The sequence below is a fragment of the Nyctereutes procyonoides genome, unplaced genomic scaffold (assembly GCF_905146905.1).
Source record: "Nyctereutes procyonoides isolate TBG_1078 unplaced genomic scaffold, NYPRO_anot_genome, whole genome shotgun sequence".
NCBI classification, from domain to species: Eukaryota; Metazoa; Chordata; class Mammalia; order Carnivora; family Canidae; genus Nyctereutes; species Nyctereutes procyonoides.
The window spans coordinates 31317863-31344184 of NW_026575030.1; the positions used below are offsets into that span (position 1 = coordinate 31317863).

Below are 26322 nucleotides of genomic sequence, written 5' to 3' on the forward strand. Positions count from 1 at the left end.
GTGACATCATTTTGTAATGGCTGTAGGATATTCTATCATGAGCCATAGGCTAGAATCTATTTATCTTTTTCTGTATTGCTAGATATTTAAGTTTCCAGTTTGTCACTATTGCAAACAATGCTTCAGTGATCATCCTTATGAAGAAATCTTTGCACACATCCACTTTACTTAAATGCTTTCCTTAGGATAAATACCTAAAAATAGAATGCACATTTTAAAGAATAATACCAAATTGGCCCTCCAGAAAGGTTATGCCAAAAAAATGCCTATCTTCCTGCCTGGTAACACAATTTTCATTTTTGCTAAGTTGATGGTAAAATATTTTCATCATCTTATTGCTTCAGCATTTGCATTTTTTAATTAGTGAAGTTAAACATTTTTTTTTTAAGATTTTATTTATTCATGAGAGACAGAGAGAGAGAGAGAGGCAGAGACACAGGCAGAGAGAGAAGCAGGCTCCATGCAGGGAGCCCGATGTGGGACTTGATCCCGGGACTACAGGATCATGCCCTGGGCTAAGGCAGACAGTCAACCACTGAGCCACCCAGGCATCCCTAAACATTTTTTATAATGGCCATTTATATATATATATGTATGTGAAAGTGGTTTATTTCTAGATAGATATTTAATGATTTGTCTCTTCATGCCCTTATACGTTTTTCTATTTGATTATGTATCTTTTTCTTATTTATAGGAGCTCTTTATATTTTTAAGACTACTGATGCTTACATTACTATATATTTTGCAAAATTTTTTTCATTTGCCTTTTTGGATAAGTTTTGGGGTTTGATACTATACAGAGTTGTTATAAAGTGAATCCTATCAGTTTTTTCTTTCATAATTACGCTTGTCATATTTGAAAAACCCTTTGGGGAAGATCCTCTACCCTCTAACCTTCACCCCAGACCCCACCACATAATGTTATTGAGTACTTAACTTAGACATGTAAAATTAAAATGGGCACCAGAAGTACTGCAATCTTGCTTTTTACCTTGATTACTGCCAGCAAGTAGGCTGGTTTTAATTCGGGCCTAGTCTCTCTGCAGAGGGTATCATGATGTTTATTGGAACTTATGTAACATTTTAGTCCCTTCCTCTAAGCACTTTATCTACCTTTATGTCAGATAATTTTGTTTCCATTAAGACCCAAGAGTCTTCTATCTTAGGAAATAGCTGTCTGAACTTTTTACTTTACAAAGTTAAACTGTTGTTATCTGTAAATTTGAAAAAAAGTCAACAAAGTATTTTTTACTTGCAGAAAACAGAAAAATTACTGTGTGTATATATAGTATGTTTATATATATAAGCATATATATATAGTGTGTGTATATATTTACATATATATACATATATGACTCAAGAAATAAAAGCCTTTAAATCTCTGAAATTAAGAACTCTGAAAAGGATTTTATTAGAAAAGGATATAAAAAATAGAACCAGTGAAAATAAAAAGGTATATAATAGACTCTCTAGGTTATTAGATAAACTCTTTTTCCAGAGTATAAATATAATATGAACAAATAAAATATGGTATCTTTAGTTAGATGGCCACTAGTTATACAGTTTTGGGGCTCATGTACCACCAATGCATACGTTATACCTTGAAATTTTTCAAAATTATCAGTTAGCTAATAGATGACTTTCGCTAATTATGCCAAGCTGTTCCGTCCTGTTCTGCTAAGTACAATCTGTACCATTAAGCTTCCTTTCATTCTCTTATTTTCATCTTGAAAAGTTACCGTGATCCAAAAGAAATCTTTGGCTATACTCAAGGCTTTTACAGTCTTGCTGAGTTAATAACGTATCATTATCACAAAGTTTAAAAGGGCCTAAAACATAGACCCTGCTTGATGCTAAATTACTTAAGTGGGTGTTCTCATGAATAAATGTCCATTGACATTTCTGAAATAGAAGGTTATTTTTTAGTCTTTAGCATGTCAGAGTTCCCATATATCACATTTTTCACTTCAGCTGAGTCTATAGGAACTATTTCTATCACCATGAAGAATATTTTTGAGTACCTTAGTACGGTACTCTCTTAGAGCGAGAAACTTCTAAGATATATAGTTCATTGGCTTGATCAGACCTTAGGCCATACAGTCAAACCATTCTAGGAGAGACATTTTAAGTTGCATTAGTTTGGCCAGGATAAGTTTTTCCAATTAAGGATTCTGTTTCCTCCCCCTCTATATAGAACTTAAAATTGAGTCTGATACCTCAGTCTGTTAAGTGAGATCTGTTACATGATAAAGCTTTGAGGGAATCCCTTAGTGGCTCAGCGTTTAGCACCTGCCTTCAGCCCAGGGCATGATCCTGGAGTCCCGGAATCGAGTCCTGCATCAGGCTCCTTGCGTGGGGCCTGCATCTCCCTCTGCCTGTGTCTCTGCCTCTCTCTCTCTCTCTCTCTCTGTGTGTGTGTGTGTCTTCCATGAATAAATGAATAAAATCTTTAAAAAAAATAAAGCTTTGAAAACTATTAAGCCATATACTAAAATATAATATTATTGATAATATTCTTATGTAAGCAGATATTTGCCCAGATAGTTGGGGAATAGTCTGGAGACCTGTAAGCTTTAATCCAGGCTTTGATCCTGAGAAGGAGTGAATGAATGAGTCAAGTGAGTGAATAAGTACATACACACATCTGTACATATCCTGGGATTAATTTATTAGTGACATGAGAGGCATGGAGAGAATAGAGCTATTACTGATTTGTAAAGGTATTTGTTAGTTTTCAAACATTTTTTTTGTTTGTTTGTTTAAAGATTTTATTTATTCATGAGAGAGAGCGAGGGAGGCAGAGACACAGGCAGAGGGAGATGCAGGCCCCACGCAAGGAGCCTGATGCAGGACTCGATTCCGGGACTCCAGGATCACGCCCTGGGCTGAAGGCGGCACTAAAACTGCTGGGCCACCGGGACTGCCCAGTTCTCAAACATTCTTGAGGGAGAATATATCCTTCCCCACAAAATTCAGAGTTAATTCGTGTAGGTTAGAATTCCTGTAATATAAAACTGAGGTAATCCTGCCTCATTCACAAATTGAACTATCCAAATTAGAAATTTCTTTTTCTTAAGATTTTATTTATTCATGAGAGTCACAGAGAGGAAGACATAGAGGGAGAAGCAGGCTCCCCACAGGGAGCCCGGTGCTGGACTCGATCCCAGAACCCTGGGATCACGATGAAGGCACACAGTCAACCACTGAGCCAGCCACTCAGGCATCCCCAAATTAGAAATTTCTAAGAGCACAGCTTTCCTCCTGCAAAGGTCCTGGCCCATGGCAATCGTCTGCGCTGCAGCCACTCAGCCAAGCAGTTGCCGTGGTGAACCGCAGTGCACCTTCTGAGGAGAACTCCCAGAGCTACGGCTGCTAGCCTCTGACGTAGCCCTGCGGGGAGCCCAGGGCGGCTGTGCCACTGGGCCAAACAAGGCTGAGGAGATGAGGCGAGATGTCGCCAACACAGTCCTTTAAGTAGCTGAGCGTAACCTGCTCTTCCTCTCTCAGGTGCCTGCCAGGCCTTCCTCGGGGAGCCGAGATTGCGAACCCAGCCCCCACCTGGGGACAGCAACGAAGAGCCACTTGCAGGTTCCCCTCCAGCATGTCCCTCCGAACACACGTGACGATAAGCACCCCAAGACCCCAGGGGTCGAGCCCCCCCAGCAGCCTGGCGCCTACAAGCAGCTCAGAACCACGAGCCAGAAAGCAGAATCCATCTGCAGGGGTCACTTCCACAACCGCCATGTCTTCCAGCAACAGTTGATCGAAAAGCAGAAGAAGCAGCTTCAGGAACAGCAGAAAACCATCCTGGAGCTGAAGGAAAGCCAGCGGCTGGCGGAGGCCCGGTGGGCAGCAGAGCGGGCCGCGGCCGCCACAGAAGCACAGAGCTGCCCGCTGACAAAGCCCCGAGGGAAGGAACCCCCGAGAACCGGCCAGGTGCTTCCAAAGTATGTCCACTAATGTCAGAACATTCTTTGGACTCAGGATTTGGGGTTTTTCACGTTGTGGTCGAGAGGCCCCTGAACGGTTGCCCAGCTTCCAGGCCTCCGTGATCTCTCCCTTTCTTTTATTGTGTACTTTCCAAACAAAGAAGCCCCCCTACATTGTGAGTGGTAGGTGACGGGTACTAATAGGTATCTGAGGCACTGGCTGCCCCTGAGTTGCACAGTTAGCACATGTGTGGTGCTCCCTTTCGGAGGAGCTCTGTTACTATACCAGTTGAAGAGAAAAATGCTTACTTGCTCTACCTCAAGGTTTCTGATTACGTTTAGTTCTGAGAAGCCAGGTTGTACAGTATCAGGTGCAGATGGAGCAGCCCCTGGGCTAGCTAATTACCTAGCTTACATTTGTAGTTGTTCTGGATGCAAGTAAACATCTTTGAGGCTGGACTAAGTCCAAATTTCTCAGATGGTTTCAGACATGTTTGAGACCTACTCAGTACCTGGGATAAACGGTACGATAAGAAGTGGGTGATAGATCCCTACTGATTTGAAGCACCGGGAAGGGAGTCACAGCCCCCGACTCACTGCAGACTCAGGCCAGTAACTCAACCTTTCCACCTCCACATAACAACAATTTATTGAGTGGGTTTGATACATAGCTGAGAGTAAAAACTAATTAAATTTTGTGAAATGCTTTGAGTTCTTCAGGCTCGAGAACTTCAGAGAAAGCTGGTTATTTGTCTGAATTCTTTTCCTTTAATTTTTTTTTTTCTTTGACCTCCAGTTCACCCGTTGCTTCCCCTGGGACCGACCATAGAGGAAATGACTCCCAGAATTCTCTCTCTGGACCCAGAAGGATTCCAAGGCAGCTGATGGCACCCCATCCCATACTGAAAGGCAGGGGGGACTTGGTGGTGGTCTGGTAGTGGTTATCCTCCTTCCTGATACAGGACGTGCTGGGACTGTATCCTGGCACTCAGGTTTTGAGACTTGGCAGATCCTGGTCAAAGATGGCTAGACATGTGAGGAGTGCATTGCACCAGAGTTCCATGCATTTTTTCCTGCCTTTTCTGCCAAACGTTTTGGCCTTCCCAAATAATACCATAGATAGATAGATAGATAGATAGATAGATAGATAGATAGATAGATAGATAGATAGATCTAGCTAGCTAGCTAGCTAGCTAGCTAGCTAGCTGAAGGGTATATCATTTTCCTGTAATTTGAGGTTTAGATTATGGGGAAAAAAATGGGACAGTTACACAAATGAGAAAACTCCTGAGTAGCTGGTAAGGACAAAATTGATAATGATCTATGATTATATTCTGATAACCTTAAAATATTGTTCCATTTATAGCAATCCACATCATTTTATGCATTGTACCTTGATGATATGCCTTTAGTAATGAAATCTGCAAACCAGACATTTTAATCTAATAACATTCTTGATGCATGTAGAAATCATTATCTAAAACAGACAATATTATGAGAAGAAAAGCATTTGCTACCTAGTGAGTCTGCTAATTGTTTTTACTTTATACGTAGTCAGGCACTGTACATTTGTTTGTGTAGAGGTAGGCATGTTGGCAATTATATTGTGGTTGTAAATCTGATTTTTCACCTTTGGCAAGATTGCTGCCCTAACAAGAAGTGATGTCAGCCGAAGCACACTATGCCCGAAGTCCATTCCTTTTAATGAAGAAATTAGCAGTCTCTGCATTGACTCTCTGCCAGGACAGCAGTTTATGCCATCTTTGTCTACCATTGAGAATGATCAGGAAATGCCCAGTTCCAGTGGGACTATTTTTAAAAAATTGTTTGCTCAACGAGTTAATCATATTTTAGAACTCCAGGCTACTTTTCAAGTGGTCTTTAATGATTAGCTCTAGAAGAGATGGGGAACGCACTTATTACCAGAGACTCTGTTTCTCAGGGTTTTCACTTTAATCCTCTAGTTTATTTCTGCCTCTTTAAAGACAGCCTCACTGCCTCCATCTCTGGCACCCCCACACTTCTTTTTCTAGCGATGCAGCACTTAATATCTGTAAGAAATAGCCTTGTGAGTTTTTTGTTCATTAATTCTTGAAACTTGAACTTATATTTTCTTCTTATAATATGGCACAAAGAAGCAAAAGCAGTAACTGTTGGCTGACTTAGGTGAGCAGAACTTGATACTCCTCCTACCCGTGTCGCTCTTCCTGTAAAAGCCCCGACTGATGACAGAGTCATATTATCAGACCATCTTGCACATTTGCTGCTTTTGGATCGATATTTAATAGACTGTCAAGAACAGGAGTCTGACACTTGAATTCGTTCAGATGCCAGTTCTCCAAATGCCTAGTACAATTCCATTTCCTGCCCATCTGGATATCTATCCAGGCCTTAAAACTAGATTTTAATGTATTCATCGTGACCCTAAACTTTAGTTCGTTGTTGTTGTTGTTACACATACAGACATAAGTATAATGACCCAGGGAAAAATTGCAGACTCAGTGGGATTTGAGGATTGATTGTATTGTCAAAGTATTTGTTAGCTGTAATAAAGTTTTCTCCATTCATTAAAGAAATTATCAAATTAAAATTCTGGTTTCTGGGTTTCAGTAATAAAAGTATCATCAAGGCACATCGTCTTATTTAAAGCAGTAAATTATTCTAATAGAAAAGTAAAAAACATAATTTTCAAATTATTCATCATTACTGAGGATAGGATCGTAGGTCTTTAACCTGTAGAGGGTATATAAATAACATATATATACTTATATATTTACAAATACAACTAATATTTTTTAAATAGACATTTTATATTTATATATTTATAAACAAGTAAAAAAATGTTTTTGAAATTGTGAACCCTCAATTTGCAAGAAAACCCTAGCAATAACACTAAACTCTGCTATAAAATCTGGAGACATTTCTCTTGCAGTGTTCCTTATATTTTTGATATTGGAACTCTGTTACTATTTTCTAGCCATGGAAGAGAGAGCAGTTCAGCGAGCTGAACGTAGGCGGATCTTGGCAGAGAAGAAGAAAAAACAAGAAGAGGAGAAATTGGTAAATCAAGAATGAAACCTGAGGCAAGAAAAAGGATTTGTATAGGTCTTTATTTAAAAAAGAAATGAAGCCTAGAAGTACCTGGGTGGCTCAGTTGGTTAAGTGCCCAATTCTTGATTTTGGCTCAAGGCATGATCTCAGGGTGGTGAGATCAAGAGCCCCGCATTAGGCTCCGTGCTGGGCATGGAGCCTGCTTAAGATTCTCTCTCTTTTCCTCCTCCTGCATCCCCACCTCCCTCTTAAAAAAAAAAAAAAAAAAAGAAAAGAAAAAAAAAAATGAAGCCTAGCTTGTTTAAGTGTCTTGAGACAATGGAGCTAGATCAACTTTGGTAATAGCTTTTTATCCATTGGCCTGAACTCCGAAGATGTTAGGAAAAGAAAGGGAGAAAACAATGACTCCATTAGTTTAGCAGGAAGGATATGTTATGAAACTTGATGGGAGCCAACAGTTGGGAAGATTTACTCATTTAGGTTTAGATGTCCAACGTGGTAAGTTGCAAAGGTGAGTAGTTCTTAGACAGTTTTGACCTAGACTATCAAAAATAAATTTTGTATCTATTAAGAAAAAAATAAATAGTTCCCATAGTTTGGGGGGTTTTTTGTGTGTGAAATGAAAGAAAAAAAATTTCCTATGCTGTTTGGAGTTTGGACTTAGTATTTCACAGGTGAAAAGAACTAAAAAAGTATTTTTTGATGAGAAATTAATGTTCTTAATATCACCTTCACAAGTAGAAGAGGATTCTTTTGGAGAAACTTTTAAGTTACACAACTGACCACCTGTTGGTTGGAGTTTCTACTTTTATCACGAAGTATAGGCTTCTTTCAGAGACAGGGTGGGCACTCTTAGTAGATACTTGACTTTCCTCAATATAAAAAATCTTATTTCCATACAAACATAGTGTTCTTGTTTTTTACCGACCCTAATCTTGACCAGGCCCAGTTAAAGGCCCAAGAAGAGGAGCGTCAGAAGAGGGAAGCAGAAGAAAAGGAGGCTCAGCTTAAGAAAAAACGAGAAGAGAAGAGACTACAGAAAATGGTTCGTAGAGTCTGGCCAATCACCTGTCTCTTAAAGCCTACTGTGTGCAATACCGTGGCCCTGTGCACCTTCTCCATCCCCCAACTTCCCTCTAGAACATATGTCTCGCACCTCCACCCTTTTTCCCCACCTTAGTGAAAAACATGCTCATTCTTCAGATCGAAGCTTTTTGAAGATTTGAAATCTTCTCTCAGATTAGCTTTTCTTGCCTTTTACACTCTTCTCCAACCAAGGTTAGGTTAAGTTCCCCATATGGACTCTGAAATAAATTTCCTCACAGCATTACCAGGGCTTATAATTCTGCATATGTTTTGTGATTGTCTTAATGATTTCAGCATCCCCAACTAAAAACTAGAATCTCCTGGAAGATAAAGGGAGCAGTCTGGTGTTGCTCACTATTGTATTGATTAGCAGTGTCCCTGGCATATAGTAGGAACTCAGCAAGCTTGCAGAATAAGCAAGTAAATGAATGAACAAATGGAAGAAAATACACCCAGAAGAAATAAGAGATAAAACCCTTACTTTCAAGATTATTAAGTTCTAGTTGGAAAGATAAGGCCTAAAAATGCACAGTGTCAGACAATATATAGTACAGCATATGTTGTCTTGTGCCTCAAAGACCAAAGAAGAGGCACCTGGGTGGTTCAGTCGGTTATGGGTTCAACTCTTGATCTCAGTTCACGTCTTGATCTCAGGGTCATGAGTTCAAGGCTTGTGTTGGGCTCCATGCTGGGCATGAAGCCTACTTAAAAAACACCAAAGGGGCAGCCCAGCAGTTTAGTGCCAACTTCAACCCGAGGTGTGATCCTGGAGCCCTGGGATCAAGTCCCACATCAGGCTCCCTGCATGGAGCCTGCTTCTCCCTCTGCCTGTGTCTCTGCCTTTCTCTGTCTATCATAAGTAAATAAATAAATCTTAAAAAAAAAAATCTTTAAAAACACCAAAGGAGATCAAGAGAGCCATGTAAGGCAAGACCTATAAAGATTGGGGGAATATTAGAGACATTTTCATAGAAAAGAGCTTCAAATTGGGAATTGTATTAGGATTCTACAGAGAAATAGAAGCAATAAGATGTATGTATAAGAAGGGATTTGTTATGAAGAATTGGCTCAAATGATTATAGAGGCTGAGAAGTCCCACAGTCTGCCTCTGCATACCGGAGACCCCGGAAAGCAGCAATGTAATTCCAGTCCTAGTCTGAATTGATAGTAAAACTCTAGTTTAAGGTCAGGAGACCAATGGCCCAGCTCAAGCAGGCAGTCAGGAATTAAAAAAGGAGTACATTTCTCCTTTTGTCTTTTGGGTCCTGTTTAGCCCTCAAGGGATTGGATGATGCCCACCCACATTTGGGAAGGCAGTCTAACAGAGTCCGTGGATTCAAATGCTAATCTCATCCCAAAACACATTCACCAACACACCCCTACGTGTTTAATCTAGGCACCCTGTCGCACGTTCTAGTTGGCACATAAAATTAACCATCACGAGTCTACCCTTTATCAATTTGGCACCCATACACATCTCCTTAAACCATACTTAATCTCCAAATAAAGACAAGAAGATCATAATACATGATGCAACTATCCTGCATACAACCAAAAACGTGCTAACTCCCCTTCCCCAGAAGAGGAGATAAAGTCCTTGAGTGATGTTTATCCTTCTCATTGATATCCCATAACTTAAATATTGTGATGTAAAATTAAAAATATTTAAACACAATGATACAAAGTCAATATATCTTATATTATTATTCATTGTGGAACATTTGAGAACTAGAAAAAAATGGAAAAAAAATCTGAGCTCAGCACTAAGAGGTAACTAAATATCTAAGTATATTTTTCTCTAAGTAGCTCTCTCTTAATAAATTGATAATTGGCGTGGAAGTGTATATAGTTTTTAGTCTGCTTTTTTCATTTAAGAGTCTTTCATGAGTGTTTTCACTTGTCATCCAGAATTCTTCAAAACCTTTATATATTGAAGGTCATTTTTTTTCAAGTTTTTCTGTAAATTCCAGTTAACATACAGTGTAATATTAGTTTCAAGTGTAGAATTTAGCGATTCATCACTTTCATACAACATGCAAAACTCATCTCAACAAGTGCCCTCCTTAATATTCATTATTTTAAAAATAAACTTTTTATTTTGGTTTACTTAGGTTTACAAAAAAGTTGCAAATGTAGTACTAAGAGTTTTCCTAAACCCCTCACACAGTTTCAGTTTCTCCTTAATATTATATTACTATGTATATCCGTCAAAACTAAGAAACCAACGTTAGTAAATTACTGTGAAAACCAGGCTTTATTTAGATTTCACCAGTTTTTCCAGTTTTTCTGACTTCTCTTTGTGTCTTCACATGGTAGGAGGAGCTAGCTAAGGAGCTTCACAGGGTCTGTTTTTTTTTTTTTTAATTTTTTTTTTAAATTTATTTATTTATGATAGTCATAGAGAGAGAGAGAGGCAGAGACACAGGCAGAGGGAGAAGCAGGCTCCATGCACCGGGAGCCCGATGTGGGATTCGATCCAGGGTCTCCAAGATCGCGCCCTGGGCCAAAGGCAGGCGCCAAACCGCTGCGCCACCCAGGGATCCCCACAGGGTCTGTTTTATTACAGCAAATCCCATTCGTAAGGGCTCCACCCTCAGACCTAAGCACTTTCCAAAGGCCTCACTTCCTAACACCACCACACTGGGCATTAGGACTTAAACATACAAATTTGGGAGGGAACACATTCAAACCATAGCACATAGTCTTTCTCTGTTTTGTTTTGTTTTGTTTTGTTTTGTTTTTTTAATGGCCTTGGCAATTTAGAAGAGTACTGATAAGGTATTTTGTAGAATGTTCCTCAATTTGTGTTGGTTTGATTTTTTTTTCTTTTTTTTTTTGGTTTGATGTTTTTCTTATAATTCTTCTGGGGTTATGGTTTTTGTTTTAAGAATGCTACCTAGATGAGGGGCCCTTCTAATCTCATCACAGCAAGGGATATATGAAATTAAGATGACATCTGGTGATGCTATGATGACTTGTATAAGGCAGTGTTTGACAAGTTTCTTCACTGTGAAGTTACTGTTTTTCCCTTTTCATACTCTAATCTTTGGAAGCATTTCATTAAGTCTGGTCTACTCCCAAGGTAGGGAGGAGTGGAAATTAAGTTCTGTCTCCTTGAGGGTCGAGTATCCACACATACTATTAGGGATTCTTCTGTGAGGAATTTTTTTTTTCCTTCTCCATTTGTTTATCTATTCAATCATTTATATCAGTGTGGACTCATGTATATTTATTTCATACTTTGAGTTATAAAAAAGTATTATTATGTGGCTGAAATTATTCCCACTTTGGCTATGGGGAGCTCTTTAATGTTGGCTCCTGTGTCCCTCTGCCATGCCTTCATCCTTTTGGTGGGTATTTTACTTTCCAACACTATTCATCTTGTATTTTCACTGCTGTGTGTTGGAATCAGCCATTTCTCCAAGGTGCCCTGGTTCTAAATGGTATTTGGAAAGCAAGATCTGGGCAGTGAGGGTACTCCTTGCTTCTGGGATGCCGTTAATTCTAGCACCTCAGCAGAGAGAGCCAAGTAATCTACGTATGTATACTAAACCATGTACACACCTATCCATAATTATTTCTGTATCTGTCCATCTGAATAAACATTAAGCTAAACCCAAGATCATACTAAATCTCTGGCTCTAATCCTGCATCAGAGCCCTTTCCTTCTTGCTTATCTGTAAATCCCCTATTTGACAGTGTAAGATCTGGTTCCCACAATTTACCATCCATTTACCTAACTTGTTCAATTCCAGTATACATGTAAAGCAATTTCAGAACTGTACCCCCCATGAGAAAATTTACCAACTGGAGTACAGTATTTATATAGTTTCTTTTGCTTTATTAAAGTTTCTAATGTGGTTTTCTAATCACTTAAGTCAGCTTCTATTTTTCCCCACCTCCTTCCATTGTTTGTAAGAAGTTTATTTCTTTTGCATATAGACATTCAGATGATTCAGTATCATTTGTTGAAAGAGCAATCTTTTCTCTACTGAAATGCCTTTATACCTTTGTCGAAAATCAGTTGAATATATTTGTGCGGGTCTGTTTCTGGATCTTTGTTCTGTTGCTTGTTACGTATACTCCTTTGCCAATACCACTTGCCTTTGACTGTTGTACCTTTATAGTAAATCTTGAAATTGGGCAGTGTGAATTCTTCCACTTTATTTTTCCTTTTCTGAGTGATTTGGCTCTTCAGGTTTCTTTGCCTTTTTATGTAAGATTTAGGCTAATCTTGTCAACACGTACAAAAAAAACCTTTAGATTTTGATTGTGATCATATGGAATCTATAGATCAAATTGGGAGAATTGACAATAACATTGAGTCTAATCTATGAGCATGGTAATATCTCTCCATTGATTTAGATCTTTGTTTCGTGAATGTTTTATAGTTTTTCATGACTATGTTTTGTTAGATTTATACCTAAGTACTTCTTTTTTGGTGCTATTATCAATGGTGGGGTTTTATTTATTTCAAATTCAATTTATTCATTGCTAATATATAGAAACAATTCATTTTTGTATATCGACCTTGTATTCTGCAACCTTGCTAATCTCACTTATTAGTTCTAAGAAGTTATTTTTGTGGATTCTTTGGAATTTTCTATAAGTTGTCTGCCAATAAAGGCAGTTTTATTTCTTCCTTTTCAATCTGTTGCCTTTTATTTTTCTTGCCTTATTGAACTAGCTAGGAATTCCAGTGCAAAGTTGAATAGAAGTAGTGAAAGAAGACATCTGTGCCTTCTTCCACACCTTAGGGAGAAGATTCAGTCTCTCATCTTTACCATCATATATGTCATATACTTTAGTTTTATATATACTATAAATACCCAACACCTTCTTACCTGTATTGCTTTAAACAATTATATTTTATAAGCTAGGGGCACCTGGGTGGCTCAGTCAGTTAAGCACCCAACTCTTGATGAGCTCAGTCAGTTAAGCACCCAACTCTTAGATTCTCTCTCTCCTTCTCCCTCTCTGCCCCTTCTCCCCCTAACCTCCCCTCCCTCTCACACTCAGTCTCTCTCAAATAAATAAATCTTAAAAATAAGCTGAAGATTATAGTTTTTCATTTCTGATGCTCCTTATTTCTTTGTACAGATTTAAGATTTTAACCTATATCATATTCCCTTTGCCTGAAAAACCTCCTTTAACATTTCTTATAGGATAGGTCTACTGGTAGTGAATTCCCTAGTTTTCATTTGTCTGAGAAGGTTTTTATTTCTCTTTCACTTTTTTTTTTTAAGAGAGAGAGCACAGGGCAGCCCTGGACATCTGAGATCAGGGTACCAGCATGGTTGGTTTCTGGTGAAGGTTCTCTTCTGGTCTTGTAGATGGCCACCTTCTCACTGTATCCTCCCGTGAACTTTCCTAGTGAGAAAGGGAGTACATGAGCTCTTTTAGTGAGTTATAGGGATACTAATCTCACCTTTAGGACTTCATTTTACCTTAATTACTTTCTGACAGACCCCATGTCCAGATACATCCATGCTGGTTGTTAGGACTTCAACATGAATCTAGAGGGGGAGTATAAACATTTAGTCTATAAAGTAGGTAAGGTGGGTTCTTTTCTACCAGCTGCCATCAAGATTTTTTTTCTGTTTTTGGTTTTCAGCAGTTTGAATATGATATGCCCAAGTGTGATTTCTTTGTCCCCCCCCCCCCCACCCCCGCTTGGTGGTCTCTAAGTGTCTTAGATACTTGGCTTTGTGACTGTTACTAATTTTGGAATATGTTTACCCCTTATTTCTTTAAATATTTCACCTGTTCCATTCTTCTCCTTCTGGGATTCCAGTCGCAATGCTTGCATTGCAGGTTGTAATGCTTGCATTACACGGTTTGATACTATCCCACAGCTCTTGGATGCTCTGTTGTGGTTTTCATTCTTTTTTCTCTTTGCCTTTCAGTTTGTGTAATTTCTACTAACTTCAAGTTACCTGATTCTTTGCTTGGCTATACCAAGTCTAGTGATGAGCCCTTTGAACTCTCTTCATTTCTTTTCTTTTCTTTTTTTTTTTTTTAAGATTTTATGTATTTATTCATGAGAGAGGCAGAGACATAGGCAGAGGGAGAAGCAGGCTCCCTGCAAGGAGCCAGATGTGGAACTCGATCCCGGACTCCAGGATCACTCCCTGAGCCAAAGGCAGATGCTCAACCGCTGAGCCAGCCAGGTGTCCCTGAACTCTGGACATTTCTGTTACCATGTTTTTGATTTTGTAGCATTTTCATTTGACTGTTTATTATAGTTTCCATATCTCTGTAAAAATTACATATCTGATCTTGAATAATAACTACCTTACCTATTAGAGCCTTGAATATTATTATAAGTTATTTAAAAATTAAAATTCCCTCTCTAGTAGTCCCAACATCTCTGTCATATCGGAGTCTGGTTCTAAAGATTTATTTTTTTAAACTGTGTTTATTGCTTGTCTTTGGTATGCCTTTGTTGTTGCAATTTGTTGAAAGCCAGGCTTATTTTGCAGGGCAATAGAAACTGAGATAAATAGGCCTTTGGTGTGGAGATTTGTGTTAAAGTAGCCAGGAGTTCGGGTACATTTGAAGTTTGTGGTTGCCATGGTTCCCATTGTTGAGGTTTGCTGTTGCTGTGAGAGCACCATAGACTTCAATTTACACTAGCAACTTTGTTTTGTCTCTTTTTTTTTTTTTTTTTTTTTTATTGGCTTCAGGTCTTCCCTTTGTGCTGTTCCCCAGAGATTATCCAACTCTTGCAGGTCCCTCAGGTGTACCCCACTGTTATTACTGGAGGTTTGTTAGCATGCTGGTGGGGTATAGATGAGGGAAAGCATTCTATAACATTCTGATTAAGTCTGAGTCTTTGGAGTACAGTATTGGGCAGTCAGAAGAATTTCTCCTCCTACTCTTCTGTTCTGTCTTCTTTTAGTATCTACTGGCGTAGTCTGTAACCTTAAAGCCCTTCCCTCTGTGAGGTTCCCTCTCCACTTAGATGAGATGGGTGGCTAGTCTGGGTAACCCTTCCCCCTAGCAGCAGTAGGATTCCACTAGTGCCCTCAGGTGGGGCCACTTGCAGATGAAGGCTTTTGTTTCTCAAGGGAGAATGGTCTACAGATTTTACAGTGGTTGTTCCTTTCCACCAGCCAGAACCATGGTAGGAACTTTATCTGGATTCTCTCTGATAGTCTCTGTGAGAGCCTAGTTGAGTTCCTAGAGCAAAAGACTGCAAAAACGGTGGGAACGTCCCTATGACTATGACCCCCCCATTTGTCCCTCTCCCTCTGACCCTCCCCCTGCTTCTGCTCTCTCTCTCTCTCTCTCAAATAAAATTTTAAAATGTCAGTGTTATCAATGCTCTGAAAGTGAATGAAATCAACTTGGGAGATTGGGTAGAAAATATGAGGGTTTAAAACCAGTCCTCAAGTATATGAATAATTACTCAGGATGAGAGCTAATGAGGTAGAAAGAGAACCAGAAGAAACTTTTGTTGAAAATCTGAGGAAAAAAGTATTTCTGGAAGGGGCTGCTGATGGTTAACTAGACTAAATGCTGCTGAGTTCAGTTAAAAGGAGGACAGACATGAGTCTCTGATTTGGCAAGTTGGAGATCATTCATGACTTGTACAAGAATGTTTTCAGTGGAGTGCTGGTAAGGAGGTTCTATTCCAGTGAGTTGAGAAAATAGAAAAGGAAATAGATAATGTGAGTATAATCGGGATCACATGGATCAAAAAAAAATTCTTTTATAGTTAGTGATTGTTTTTTCTGGCTTATTTTGTTTTTTAAAGATGGAAGATACCAGCACATATTTGCATATTGATGGGAATGATCCAGTAGTGAGGGAGGAATTCATGATACCTGGAGCAAAGGGTATAAATTACAGGAGTATATAAATAGGAATATGTTCCAGAGCACAATGAAAGGGTGGACAGAACGCAGAAAGTTTCTTAATTCTTGCTATAATACTTGGTCTTTCAAAGTTGTAGTGGTGGAGATCTATATACGTGCACCCATACACATTCAGATTAGTCTTATTTCTTGCATATCATTTGTTGAATAATTTAAATCCGAAAGATAGCCCGCTTTTTTATCCCTTTTTAGCCTGAGTGAACTATACTCTATGAAACCCTAGCAACATAGAGCCCCCAGTATAAGGGCCATCTCAAAGCAGACACCATCATTTCATGTAATCCTCTATTTTATGCACAAGGAAATGAAAATGTAATATTAATGAAATAAAGTGAACTCTTGAGGAATCCTTATCAAGAGATAGAATATATACTTAAAATGCTGTATAATATAAAATTTTGGCTCAAGCAGATCTCTATTAAATGTTTTTCTATTTTTTTCTATGGAAAAGTAGACTTAAATAGGCTGTTTTTCCCCCACTGCATCGGAAAATGGGTTTCCTTTGGAGCCTATAGCCATAGAGGTGTAATTCTAGGAAAAGAATTACACTGTAATTTAGATGTGCATGCGAACAGGGTTGGAGAGCCTGAGAGTTTCTCCGAAGGCTTACTGTCTGTGTTAGATTCCTGTCTATAAGTCACAACTGCTACAGGGACATTTTCAATGGACGTGAAAATGACTACTTTCTGTACCACCACCCCCCCCCCCCCGCCCTGCCTCCCATAATCCTCAGTTGGTCCTTGTTACTCACAAGAAAGTCTTGTACATTTTTATTTCTGGCCATCCAGTTCAACATCTCGGGTGTCTGGAATAAGGATTATAAAGATTAATTTTGGGTTAGTGTGGACATTTCATCTTGAGGAATTTGTACTGAAACAGGTTGTTTGGATTGTCAGATTAGGGCAAATCTCCCTTCCATATTAGAAATATCCCAGTGTGCTCTCATTTTTTTTCTTGCAGAAGACTTAGCAATTAATAGCTTGTCAGAATCAGCCAATTCACCACACTTTTCCTGAAGTGAAATTGTGTGTATGTGTGTGTGGGGGGAGATGTTAAGTTATATGTGTTTTGTACTTATATGACATAGATGACTTCTATTGTGAAGACAGTCTAAAGTCTTTGCTTTGCTCTTGTGACTTTCCTAAGGGGTATCACTTGCTACCACTCACCATTTTTTAGTTTTTCTCTACTTGTATTATGGCCTATTTTTATTTAAAAGAAATCATGATAGCTTTACAGTAAACCATTAAGCTTCTGTCATTTTTCTCAGTCGGCCCCTCAAGGGGTGCAGCTCTTCTTTGAGGAGCTGGGGAGTGTCTTTTCTCAGGGTATTACCAGGAATGGTTAATCTTTCTCCTCCTCAGAGGAGGGAGGGCTGCCTAATGATCATCAAATACTTTTAGCTTTTTTCTGGACTTATTTGTTCATCACTTTTTTAAAAAGCCCAGGGTAACAATATTCTAGGCTTTTATTTTTTATTTATTTTTTTTAAAGATTTTATTTATTCATTCATGAGACACAGAGAGAGGCAGAGACAGGCAGAGGGAGAAGCAGGCTCCATGCAGGGAGCCCAATGTGGGACTGGATCCCTGGTCTCCAGGGTCACGCCGAGAGCTGAAAGCAGACGCTCAGCCACTGAGCCACCCCGGCATCCCTTATTCTAGGCTTTTAATGAAGTAGGGAGAAACTTTAAATTTAAATAGAGTTCTTTACATAAAATTCTCTACCCTATAATCTAAATGAAGGGACTGTCTTGCTAGGTTTCCCATAATAATGAGGTGAGAAATACTGATTACTCTCCTAACTAGATACTTTATAGTAACTTAGGTATAAATCATGTGTGAACAACACTGAATCTGAGAATATGTACAGCGCTCACTCTTGTACCCATGACCCCCTTTGCCTCACCGGCTTGGCTGAATTGTTTCTTTAATGCTCCAGGGTAGTGCTCCAGTGATTAGCCTACTGTTTAGTGGTTATATGTTCAAGTTGAGTTAATTAGCTATTTGTTGAAATGAAATTCATTAGTGTTTTGGTCATGGCATTTATACTTATTTTTTTCAGCTTTGCTGAGGTATAATTTGCAAAATTGTAAGGTACCGAAAATATACACCAGGATGATTTGATATCCTTATGCATTATAAAAGGATTCCCACCATTGAATTAACACATCTGTCACCTCACATATTTACCTTTTGTGTGTACACTTAGGTTCTCTCTTAGCGGGGGCACTTGGGTGGTTCGGTCAGTTAAGGGTCTGCCTTTGGCTTAAGTCCTGATCCCAGAGTCCTAGGGCTCAGTCGGGACACTGCTTCTCCCTCTCCCTCTCCCTCTGCTCCTCTCCCCTTTCTCTTGCTCACTCTCCATCTTTTTTAAAAAATCTGGAGAAAGAAAAACGTTCTCTCAGTGAATTTTTTTAAAGATTTTTTATTTATATAAGAGAGAGCACAGTCAGAGGGCAGGGAGAAGCAGGCTCCCCACTGAGCAGGGAGCCCGATGCAGGGCTCTATCCCAGGCTCATGACTTCAGCCGACAATAGCTACTTAACTGACTGAGCCACCCAGGCACCCCAGTAAATTTCAGTTATACAGTATAGTATTAACAATTACAGTCACCGTATTATGCATTAGGTCCTCAGGCTACCTTTATCTTACAACTAAAAGTTTGTACCCTTTCTCTGGGATCTCCCTTTCTCCCATTTACCCCTCAAGTATTTGCAACCACATCTACTCGCTGTTTCTGAGAGTTCACCTTTTTTTTTTTTTTTTTTAATATTACACAGATAAGTGACACCACCTAGTATTTGTTTTTCTGTCTGGCTTATTTTACTTGGCCTATAAATGGGCATAATGTCTTCAGGGTTCATCTGTGTTGTCAAAAATGGCCTGGTTTCCTTCTTTTTTTAAGGCTGAATAATCTTCCACTGTATGTATATACGATATTTTAAAAATTCATTTATCCATTGATGAAACTAAAGTTGTTTCCATATCTTGGCTACCGTGAATAATGTTGCCATAAACATGGGGGTACAGATATCTCTTTCAGATAGTGATTTTGTTTTCTATGCGTATATACTTAGAACTGGGATTTTTGGGAATGCCTGTGTGGCTCAGTGGTTAAGGGTCTGCCTTCAGCTCAGGGTATGGTCCTGGGGTCCGGGGACCGAGTCTCACATCAAGTCCCCTGTGAGGAGCCTGTTCTCCTTTTGCCTATGTCTCTGCCTCTCTCTCTGTGTGTCTCTCGTGAATAAATAAATAAAATCCTAAAAAACAAAAACAAACTGGGATTGTTGGATAATTTGGTAGTTCCATTTTTAATTTCTTGGGGCACCTGCAACTTTTTTCCATAGGGGTTGCACCAGTTTACATTCCTAACAGCAGTGCACAATGGGTCCCTTTTCTCCACATCCTTTTTTTTTTTTTTTTTTTTATTTATTTATTTATTTATTTATTTATGATAGTCACAGAGAGAGAGAGAGAGAGGCAGAGACACAGGCAGAGGGAGAAGCAGGCTCCATGCACCGGGAGCCCGATGTGGGATTCGATCCCGGGTCTCCAGGATCGCGCCCTGGGCCAAAGGCAGGCGCCAAACCACTGCGCCACCAGGGATCCCTCTCCACATCCTTGCCAGCATTTATTTCTTGTCTTTTTGATAATAGCCATTCCAGTAGTTGTGAGGTGATTGATAGATACCTCATTGTGGTTTTGATTTGCATTTCCCTGGTGATTAGTGATATTGAGTACCTTTTCATGTACCTGTTGACCATCTTTATGTCTTCTTTGGAAAAATGTCTATTCAGGTTCTTTATCCATTTTTTAAATGGGCTATTTGGGGTTTTTTGCTATTGAGCTATATGGGTTCCTTTTATATTTTAGGTATTAACCCTTTATTAGATATGTGGTTTGCAAATATTTTCTGTTCCATAGATTACCTTTTCACTTGGTGGTTTCCTTTGCCATGCAGAAGCTTTTTAGCTTCTTTCAGCTTTTTTTTTTTTTTTATGTAATCCCATTTATTTATTTTTGCTTTTGTTGCCTTTGTTTTAAGGTGTTCAATCCAAAAACTTATCTCTAAGTCGAGTATCAAAGAATTTACCCACTGTGTTTTCTTCTAGGAGTTTTAGTTTCAGGTCTTACATTGAAGTCTTAATCCATTTTTAGTTGATTTTTATGGATGGTGTATAGTAAAGGTCTGGTTTTATTGTTTTGCATGAGGCGATCCAGTTTTCCCAGCACCATTTATTGAAGAGACTAACTTCCCCCATTTGTATATTCTTGGCAGCTCTGTTGAAAATTAATTGACCATATATGCATGGGTTTATTTCTGTGCTCTCTATCCTATTCCATTGATCTATGTGTCTTTTTTTTTTTTAATGTCAATACCATAGTGTTTTAATTACCTATAGCTTTGTGGTATAGTTTGAAATCAAGAAATATGCCTCCAGCTGTGTTCTTTCTCAAGACTGCTTTGGCTATTTAGGATTTTTCATGGTCCCATACGGATTTTAGGATTGCTTTTTTTTTTTTTTTTTCCTGTGAAAAATGCCACTGGAATTTTGATAGGGATTGCAATGAATCTGTAAATTGCTTTGGCTGGTTTGGACATTTTAACAATATTAATTCTTCCAATCCATGAGCACGGTGTATCCTTCCAATTATTTGTTGTTCTGTGAAAAGATTCAGAACAGCCATGTTTTGGTTCCAAAAAGGAAAGAAAACTTTGTTATTATAGAAACAAAAGAGGAAAGCAAGCTACACACAGATAAAGGTAATAGTAGGCAATAAATGAGAATAAGGCAAAGTTACATCAAACTGGGTACTTACAACATCCAACCTCATTAGCTGGGGAAGCGCAGTGGAAACAGACGGGATAGAGTCCTGATTGAGAGGTCTGGGTGGACAGTCCTCCCTCAGGTGAGACTTCCAACTGACTATCCCCATCTTTATAGGGCAAATAACAGGGTTTGAAGTTAAACATTTGTTTGCCTACATGCAGTTTGGAGTGAGCTACATCTCTGTTATCATATTTTTATATTTTCAAGGGGCCTGGGCTATGTGGGTTTGCCATCCAGGAATGGCCCTGGATTTCATTCCGGGGATCCAGCCCAGTCTGGAGCAGGAGGGGAGGGTGAGACAAGATTTATAGATCTTGGTGTCCAGAAGAGAAGGGCCAGTTCGGACCTGGAGGCCAGATAATCTATTTCAACAACCAGGCTCCCAAGGTTATTCACACAGCACAAGTCTCACAAACAGCATTCCTCAGCCTGCCTACGTATGTGCAGGTCCATGTGGCTGGTTATGCAGGACAAATCATAGAAACATCCATCCATATAGAACATTTGTGTCTTCTTCAGTTTCTTTCACCAATATTTTATAGTTTCCAGTGTACAGATATTTTACTTCCTTGATTAAATTTACTCCTAAGTAGTTTTTACTTGTTAATGCTATTGTAAATGGGATTCTTTTCTTAATTTCTCTTTCCAGTAACTATTATTTATAGCCATGCAACTGATTTTTGTAAATTGATTTTGTATCCTGCAATTTTACTAAATTTGTTTATTCTGACAGTTTCTGGTGGAGTCTTTAAGGTTTTGAATATATAATATCTTGTCATCTGCAGAGAGAGACCATTTTATTTCTTCTAATTTGGATGTCTTTATTTTTCTTGCCGAATTGCTCTGACTAGCACTTCCAACACTAGTTTGAATGAAATTGGTGACAGTCGGCATCCTTCTCATGTTCATAATATTAGAGGAAAATCTTTTCAGTGTTGGGTATGACGTTAGCTGTGAGCTTCTCAAGTTTTGGTCTTTTTTATATTTAGATACATGCCTTCTCTACCCGATTTCTGGAGAGGTTTTATTATGAAAGGATGTTGAATTGTGTCAGATACTTTTTCTGCACCTTGCGATAAATCCCACTTGATCATAGGTATAATCCTTTTAATGTACTGTTTAATTTGATTTGCTGATATTTTGTTGAGATTTTTTTGCACTTATATTCATCAGGGATACTGGCCTGTAATTTTCTTGTGTCCTAGACTGGCGTTGGCATCAGATTAATACTGACTTTTTAAAATGATTTAGGAAGTATTCCCTTCTTTTACATTTTTTTCTGAAGAGTTTAAGAGGATTAGTATTAATTCTTGAAATGTTTGGTAGAATTTACCAGTGAAGCCATCTGGTCTTGGACTTTTCTTTGTTGGAAGGATTTTGATTATTTATCCAGTCTCTTTACTGGTAATCAGTCTGTTCAGATTTTCTAATTCTTCATGATTCAGTCTTAGTAAAAGCTGTATGTTTTTAGGAATTTATCCATTTGTAGATTATGTAAGTTTTGGCATATAATTGTTCATAGTAGTTTGTTGTTATCCTTACTATTTCTGTGTTATCTCTTTTCATTTCTGATTTTATTTAAGTCTCTCTTTTTCTCTTGATCTAGCCGCAAGTTTTTCTATTTTGTTTATCTTTTCAAAAAACCAGCTCGTAGTTTCTTTGATCTTTTCTATTGTCTTTCTAGTCTCTTATTTCATTTATTTCTGTACTAATCTTTATTTCATTCCTTCTGCTAACTTTGGACATAGTTATTTCTTTTTTTCTAGTTCCTTGAGATGTATGGTTGGGTTATTTGAGATCTTTATTTTTTCTAATGTAATTGTTTACTGCTATAAACTTTCCTCTTAAAACTGATTTTGAGGCATCTCATAACTTTTGGTATATTTTGTTTCCTTTTTCTTTTGCCTGGAGATGTTTTCTGATTTCCCTTTTAATTTTTTCTTTGACTCATTTGTTGTTTGTAAGCATATTGTTAATCTTTGTGCATATTTGTGCATTTTCCAGTTTTCCTCTTGTAATTGATTTTTTTAAAATTTTATTTATTTATTCATGAGAGACCCAGAGAGAGAGGCAGAGACACAGGCAGAGGGAGAAGCAGGCTCCATGCAAGGAGCCCGATGCAGGAATCTGGGATCAGGACCCGAGCCAAAGGCAGACGCTAAACCAGTGAGCCACCCAGTAGTTGATTTTTAATTTTGTAGCATCATGGTTGGAAAAGATGCTTGATACCAGTTTTTTTTCAATTTATTAAGATTTGTTTTGTGGCATATAACATATGATCTATCCTGGAGAATGTTCCATGTGCACTTGAGAAAAATGTGTATTCTGCTGTTGTTGAATAAAATGTTCTGTGTATGTCTGTTGGGTCCATCTGGTCTAACATATAATTTAAGTCCAATGTTTCCATAGTGATTTTTCTGTCAGGATGATCTATCCATTGTTTAAAGTGAGCTATTTAGGTTGCCTACTATTACTGTATCGCTGTCTATATCTCCCTTCAGAATGTTAGTATTTGCTTTATGTATTTAGGTGATTCAAAATTGGGTGAGTGACTTTTTTTTATTAATGGGCTAATTTATTTGATCCATTAAATTAGGCAAAGAAAAATATATGCAGCTGAGTAAAAGAAGCACATTCTCATACTACTTGAACATATAGCAGTGGTCAAAATAATGAATTATGGAATGGATCCCAAGATTTAATGTAAAAAACACCCTGTACAGAAAACTTTAGGCTTCTAACTTCACCAAATCCAGTACTAAACATGTTTCCTTATATCCGTAAGCTTCTTGCAAGTCTTTTTCACTCTTTACTAACTGCAGAAAATCAGTATATGCAGCTTCCAACCTGTGCTAGCAATCTAGAATCATCCACGACTCTTGTAGGATCTCTACCTGCTTTTTAATTGGATAATTTTCACAATCTTTAGCTTTCTTCTTCTTCTTCTTTTTAATCTTGTCGTTTTGTTTCTTTTTTCATACATCATTTTTTCTTTGACCAATCCGGTCACCATGCCAGTTTTGATCTTGACCTGCCTTATTTGAGGATTGACCATGATCCATTGAGCATCACAGGAAGGAGGGGTAGAGAGCCAAGGGAACTGTGGAGGAAGATAGTTGCATAAATACTTACAGTTCTTATATTATCTTGATGAATTGACTCTTTTTCTCTTGTTACAGTTTTTGGCTTAATGTCTATTTTGTCTAATTTAAGTCTAGCTACTCCTACTGTCTTTTGGCTTTCATGTGCATGGAATATCTTTTTTGCATCACTTCACTTTTAGTCTCTGTGTGTCCTTAAAGTTGAAATGAGCTGTTCATAGGCAGCAGGTTGGGTCCTGGTTTTTTTCATCCATTCACCACTGTTTTTTTTTTTGAAGAATTTAGTGTGTGTGCATTTAAAATAATTGATAGGCATGGACTTACTATCACCACTTAAACTATTTTCTGTTTTGTAGTTCCTTTGTTCCTTTCTTTCTCTCTTGCTTTCTTCCTTTGTGATTTAATGATTCTCTGTAGTGTTACGCTTTGATTTCTTTTTCTTTATCCTTTTTTATTTATTATAGGTGTATGTTTTGTGGTTATCCTGAGGCTTACGTAAGACACCCTGTAGTTTTAACAGTCTGTTTTCAGTTGATAACTTCATTTTTTTTTTAAGATTTTATTTATTTATACATGAGACACAGAGAGAGGCAGAGACCTACAGGGAGAAGCAGACTCCATGCAGGGAACCCGATGTGGGACTCCAAGATCATGCCCTGAGCCAAAGACAGATGCTCAACTGCTGAGCCACCCAGGCATCCCTAAGCTGATAACTTAAAAGTATACAAAACCGGGCAGCCCCAGTGGCGCAGCGGTTTGGTGCCGCCTGCAGCCTGGGGTGTGATCCTGGAGACCTGGGATCGAGTCCCACATCAGGCTCCCTGCATGGAGCCTGCTTCTCCCTCTCCCTCTGCCTCTGTCTCTGCCTCTCTCTGTCTATGAATAAATAAATAAAATCTTTAAAAAAAAAAAAAAGTATACAAAACCTCTACATTTTTATTCTCCTGCTCCCAGTTTGTGTTTGATGTCACAATTTATAAATTTTTTTAAGATTTATTTATTTTAGAGAGCAAGAGCATGAGCAGGAGGGGCAAAGGGGAGAGAGAGAGAAAGAGAGAATCTGAAGCAGACTTCATGCTGAGTGAGGAGCTCGACATGGGGCTCAGTCTCACAACTCTGAGATCACCATGTGAGTCAAAACCAAGAGTCAGATATTCAACTGACTACAGCACCCTGGTGCCCCACAATTTGCATCTTTTATAGTGTGTATGCATTAACAAGTTATTTTTATAGTTATTTTTTTTTAAGATTTTTATTTATTTATTCATGAGAGACACAGAGAGAGAGAGAGAGGCAGAGACACAGGCAGAGGGAGAAGCAGGCTCCACACAGGGAGCCCGACGTGGGACTTGATTCCGGGTCTCCAGGATCAGGCCCTGGGCCGAAGGCAGTGCTAAACTGCTGAGCCACCCGGGCTGCCCTATAGTTATTTTTAATATTTTTGTCTTTCAACCTTTCTACTTCAGTTATAAGAGATTCACCTACCACCATTACCATATTAGAGTATTTTGATTAAACTATTTATATAAACACCTTTACCAGTGAATTTTATAGTTTCATATGTTTTCATGTTATTAATGTCCTTCACTTCAACTTGAAGTCTTTTTTAAAAAAAGATTTAGAGAGAAAAAGTGTGCACGAGTTGGGAGAGGGGCAGAGAGAGAAAGAGAGCTCCTTGATGAGCAAGGAGCCTGACTCAGGGCTTGATCTCAGGACTCTGAGATCATGACCTGAGCCAAAACCAAGAGTCGAACACTTAACAGACTGAACCACCCACATGCCCTTTGAATTAGTCCTTTTCAGTGTTAAGTATGATATAAGGCTGGTCTAGTAGTAATGAATTCATTTAGCTTTGGTTTGTCTGGAAAATTCTTCTATCTCTTCTTCAATTCTGAAGGACATCTTTGCTGGGTATTCTTGTATAGCAGGTTTTTTTTCTCCTAGCACTTTGAATATATCATCCCACTCCATCTGGCCTGCAAGGTTTCTGCTGAAAAACTTGATCATCTTATGAGAGTGCCCTTATATGTAACAAGTTGCTTTTTTCTTGCTGCTTTTATGATTCTCTCTTTGTCTTTCATGTCTGACAATTTATAATGTGTCTTAGCGTGTGGCTCTTTAGATTCATTTTGTTTGGTATTCTTCTTGGATATGGATGTCTATTTCTTTCCCCAGGAAGGGAAGTTTTCAGCCAGTATTTATTTTAATAAGCTTTTTGCCCCTTTCTCTCTTCTATGCATATATTTGTACCCTTGATGGTGTCACATCACCCCTTAGGCTATCTTCATTCTTTTTTCTTTTTCCTCTGATTGGATGAATTCTCTGCCCTGTCTTTAAGTTGACTGGTCCTTTCTTCTGCTGATATATTTGGCTGTTGAACCCCTTTATTGAATTTTTCGATTCAGTTACTGTAATCATCAGCTATCTGATTTATGTTTGTT

The 26322-nt window shown here is 38.5% G+C and overlaps 1 protein-coding gene and 1 pseudogene across 4 annotated transcripts in view; one reads left to right on the top strand and one right to left on the bottom strand.

The window, feature by feature from the left end:
- CCDC191 (coiled-coil domain containing 191) overlaps positions 1 to 26322 on the top strand; it is an 89633-nt gene that overhangs the window by 45128 nt on the left and 18183 nt on the right. For all 4 annotated transcript variants that reach the window (XM_055316479.1, XM_055316481.1, XM_055316480.1 and 1 more), the window contains 4 exons: positions 3508 to 3947; positions 4726 to 4838; positions 6907 to 6989; positions 7924 to 8025. In XM_055316479.1, coding sequence (XP_055172454.1) covers positions 3508 to 3947; positions 4726 to 4838; positions 6907 to 6989; positions 7924 to 8025 — 738 coding nt within the window. The remainder of the gene's footprint in view (positions 1 to 3507; positions 3948 to 4725; positions 4839 to 6906; positions 6990 to 7923; positions 8026 to 26322) is intronic.
- On the bottom strand, positions 23510 to 23835 carry LOC129503960 (tubulin-specific chaperone A-like; annotated as a pseudogene).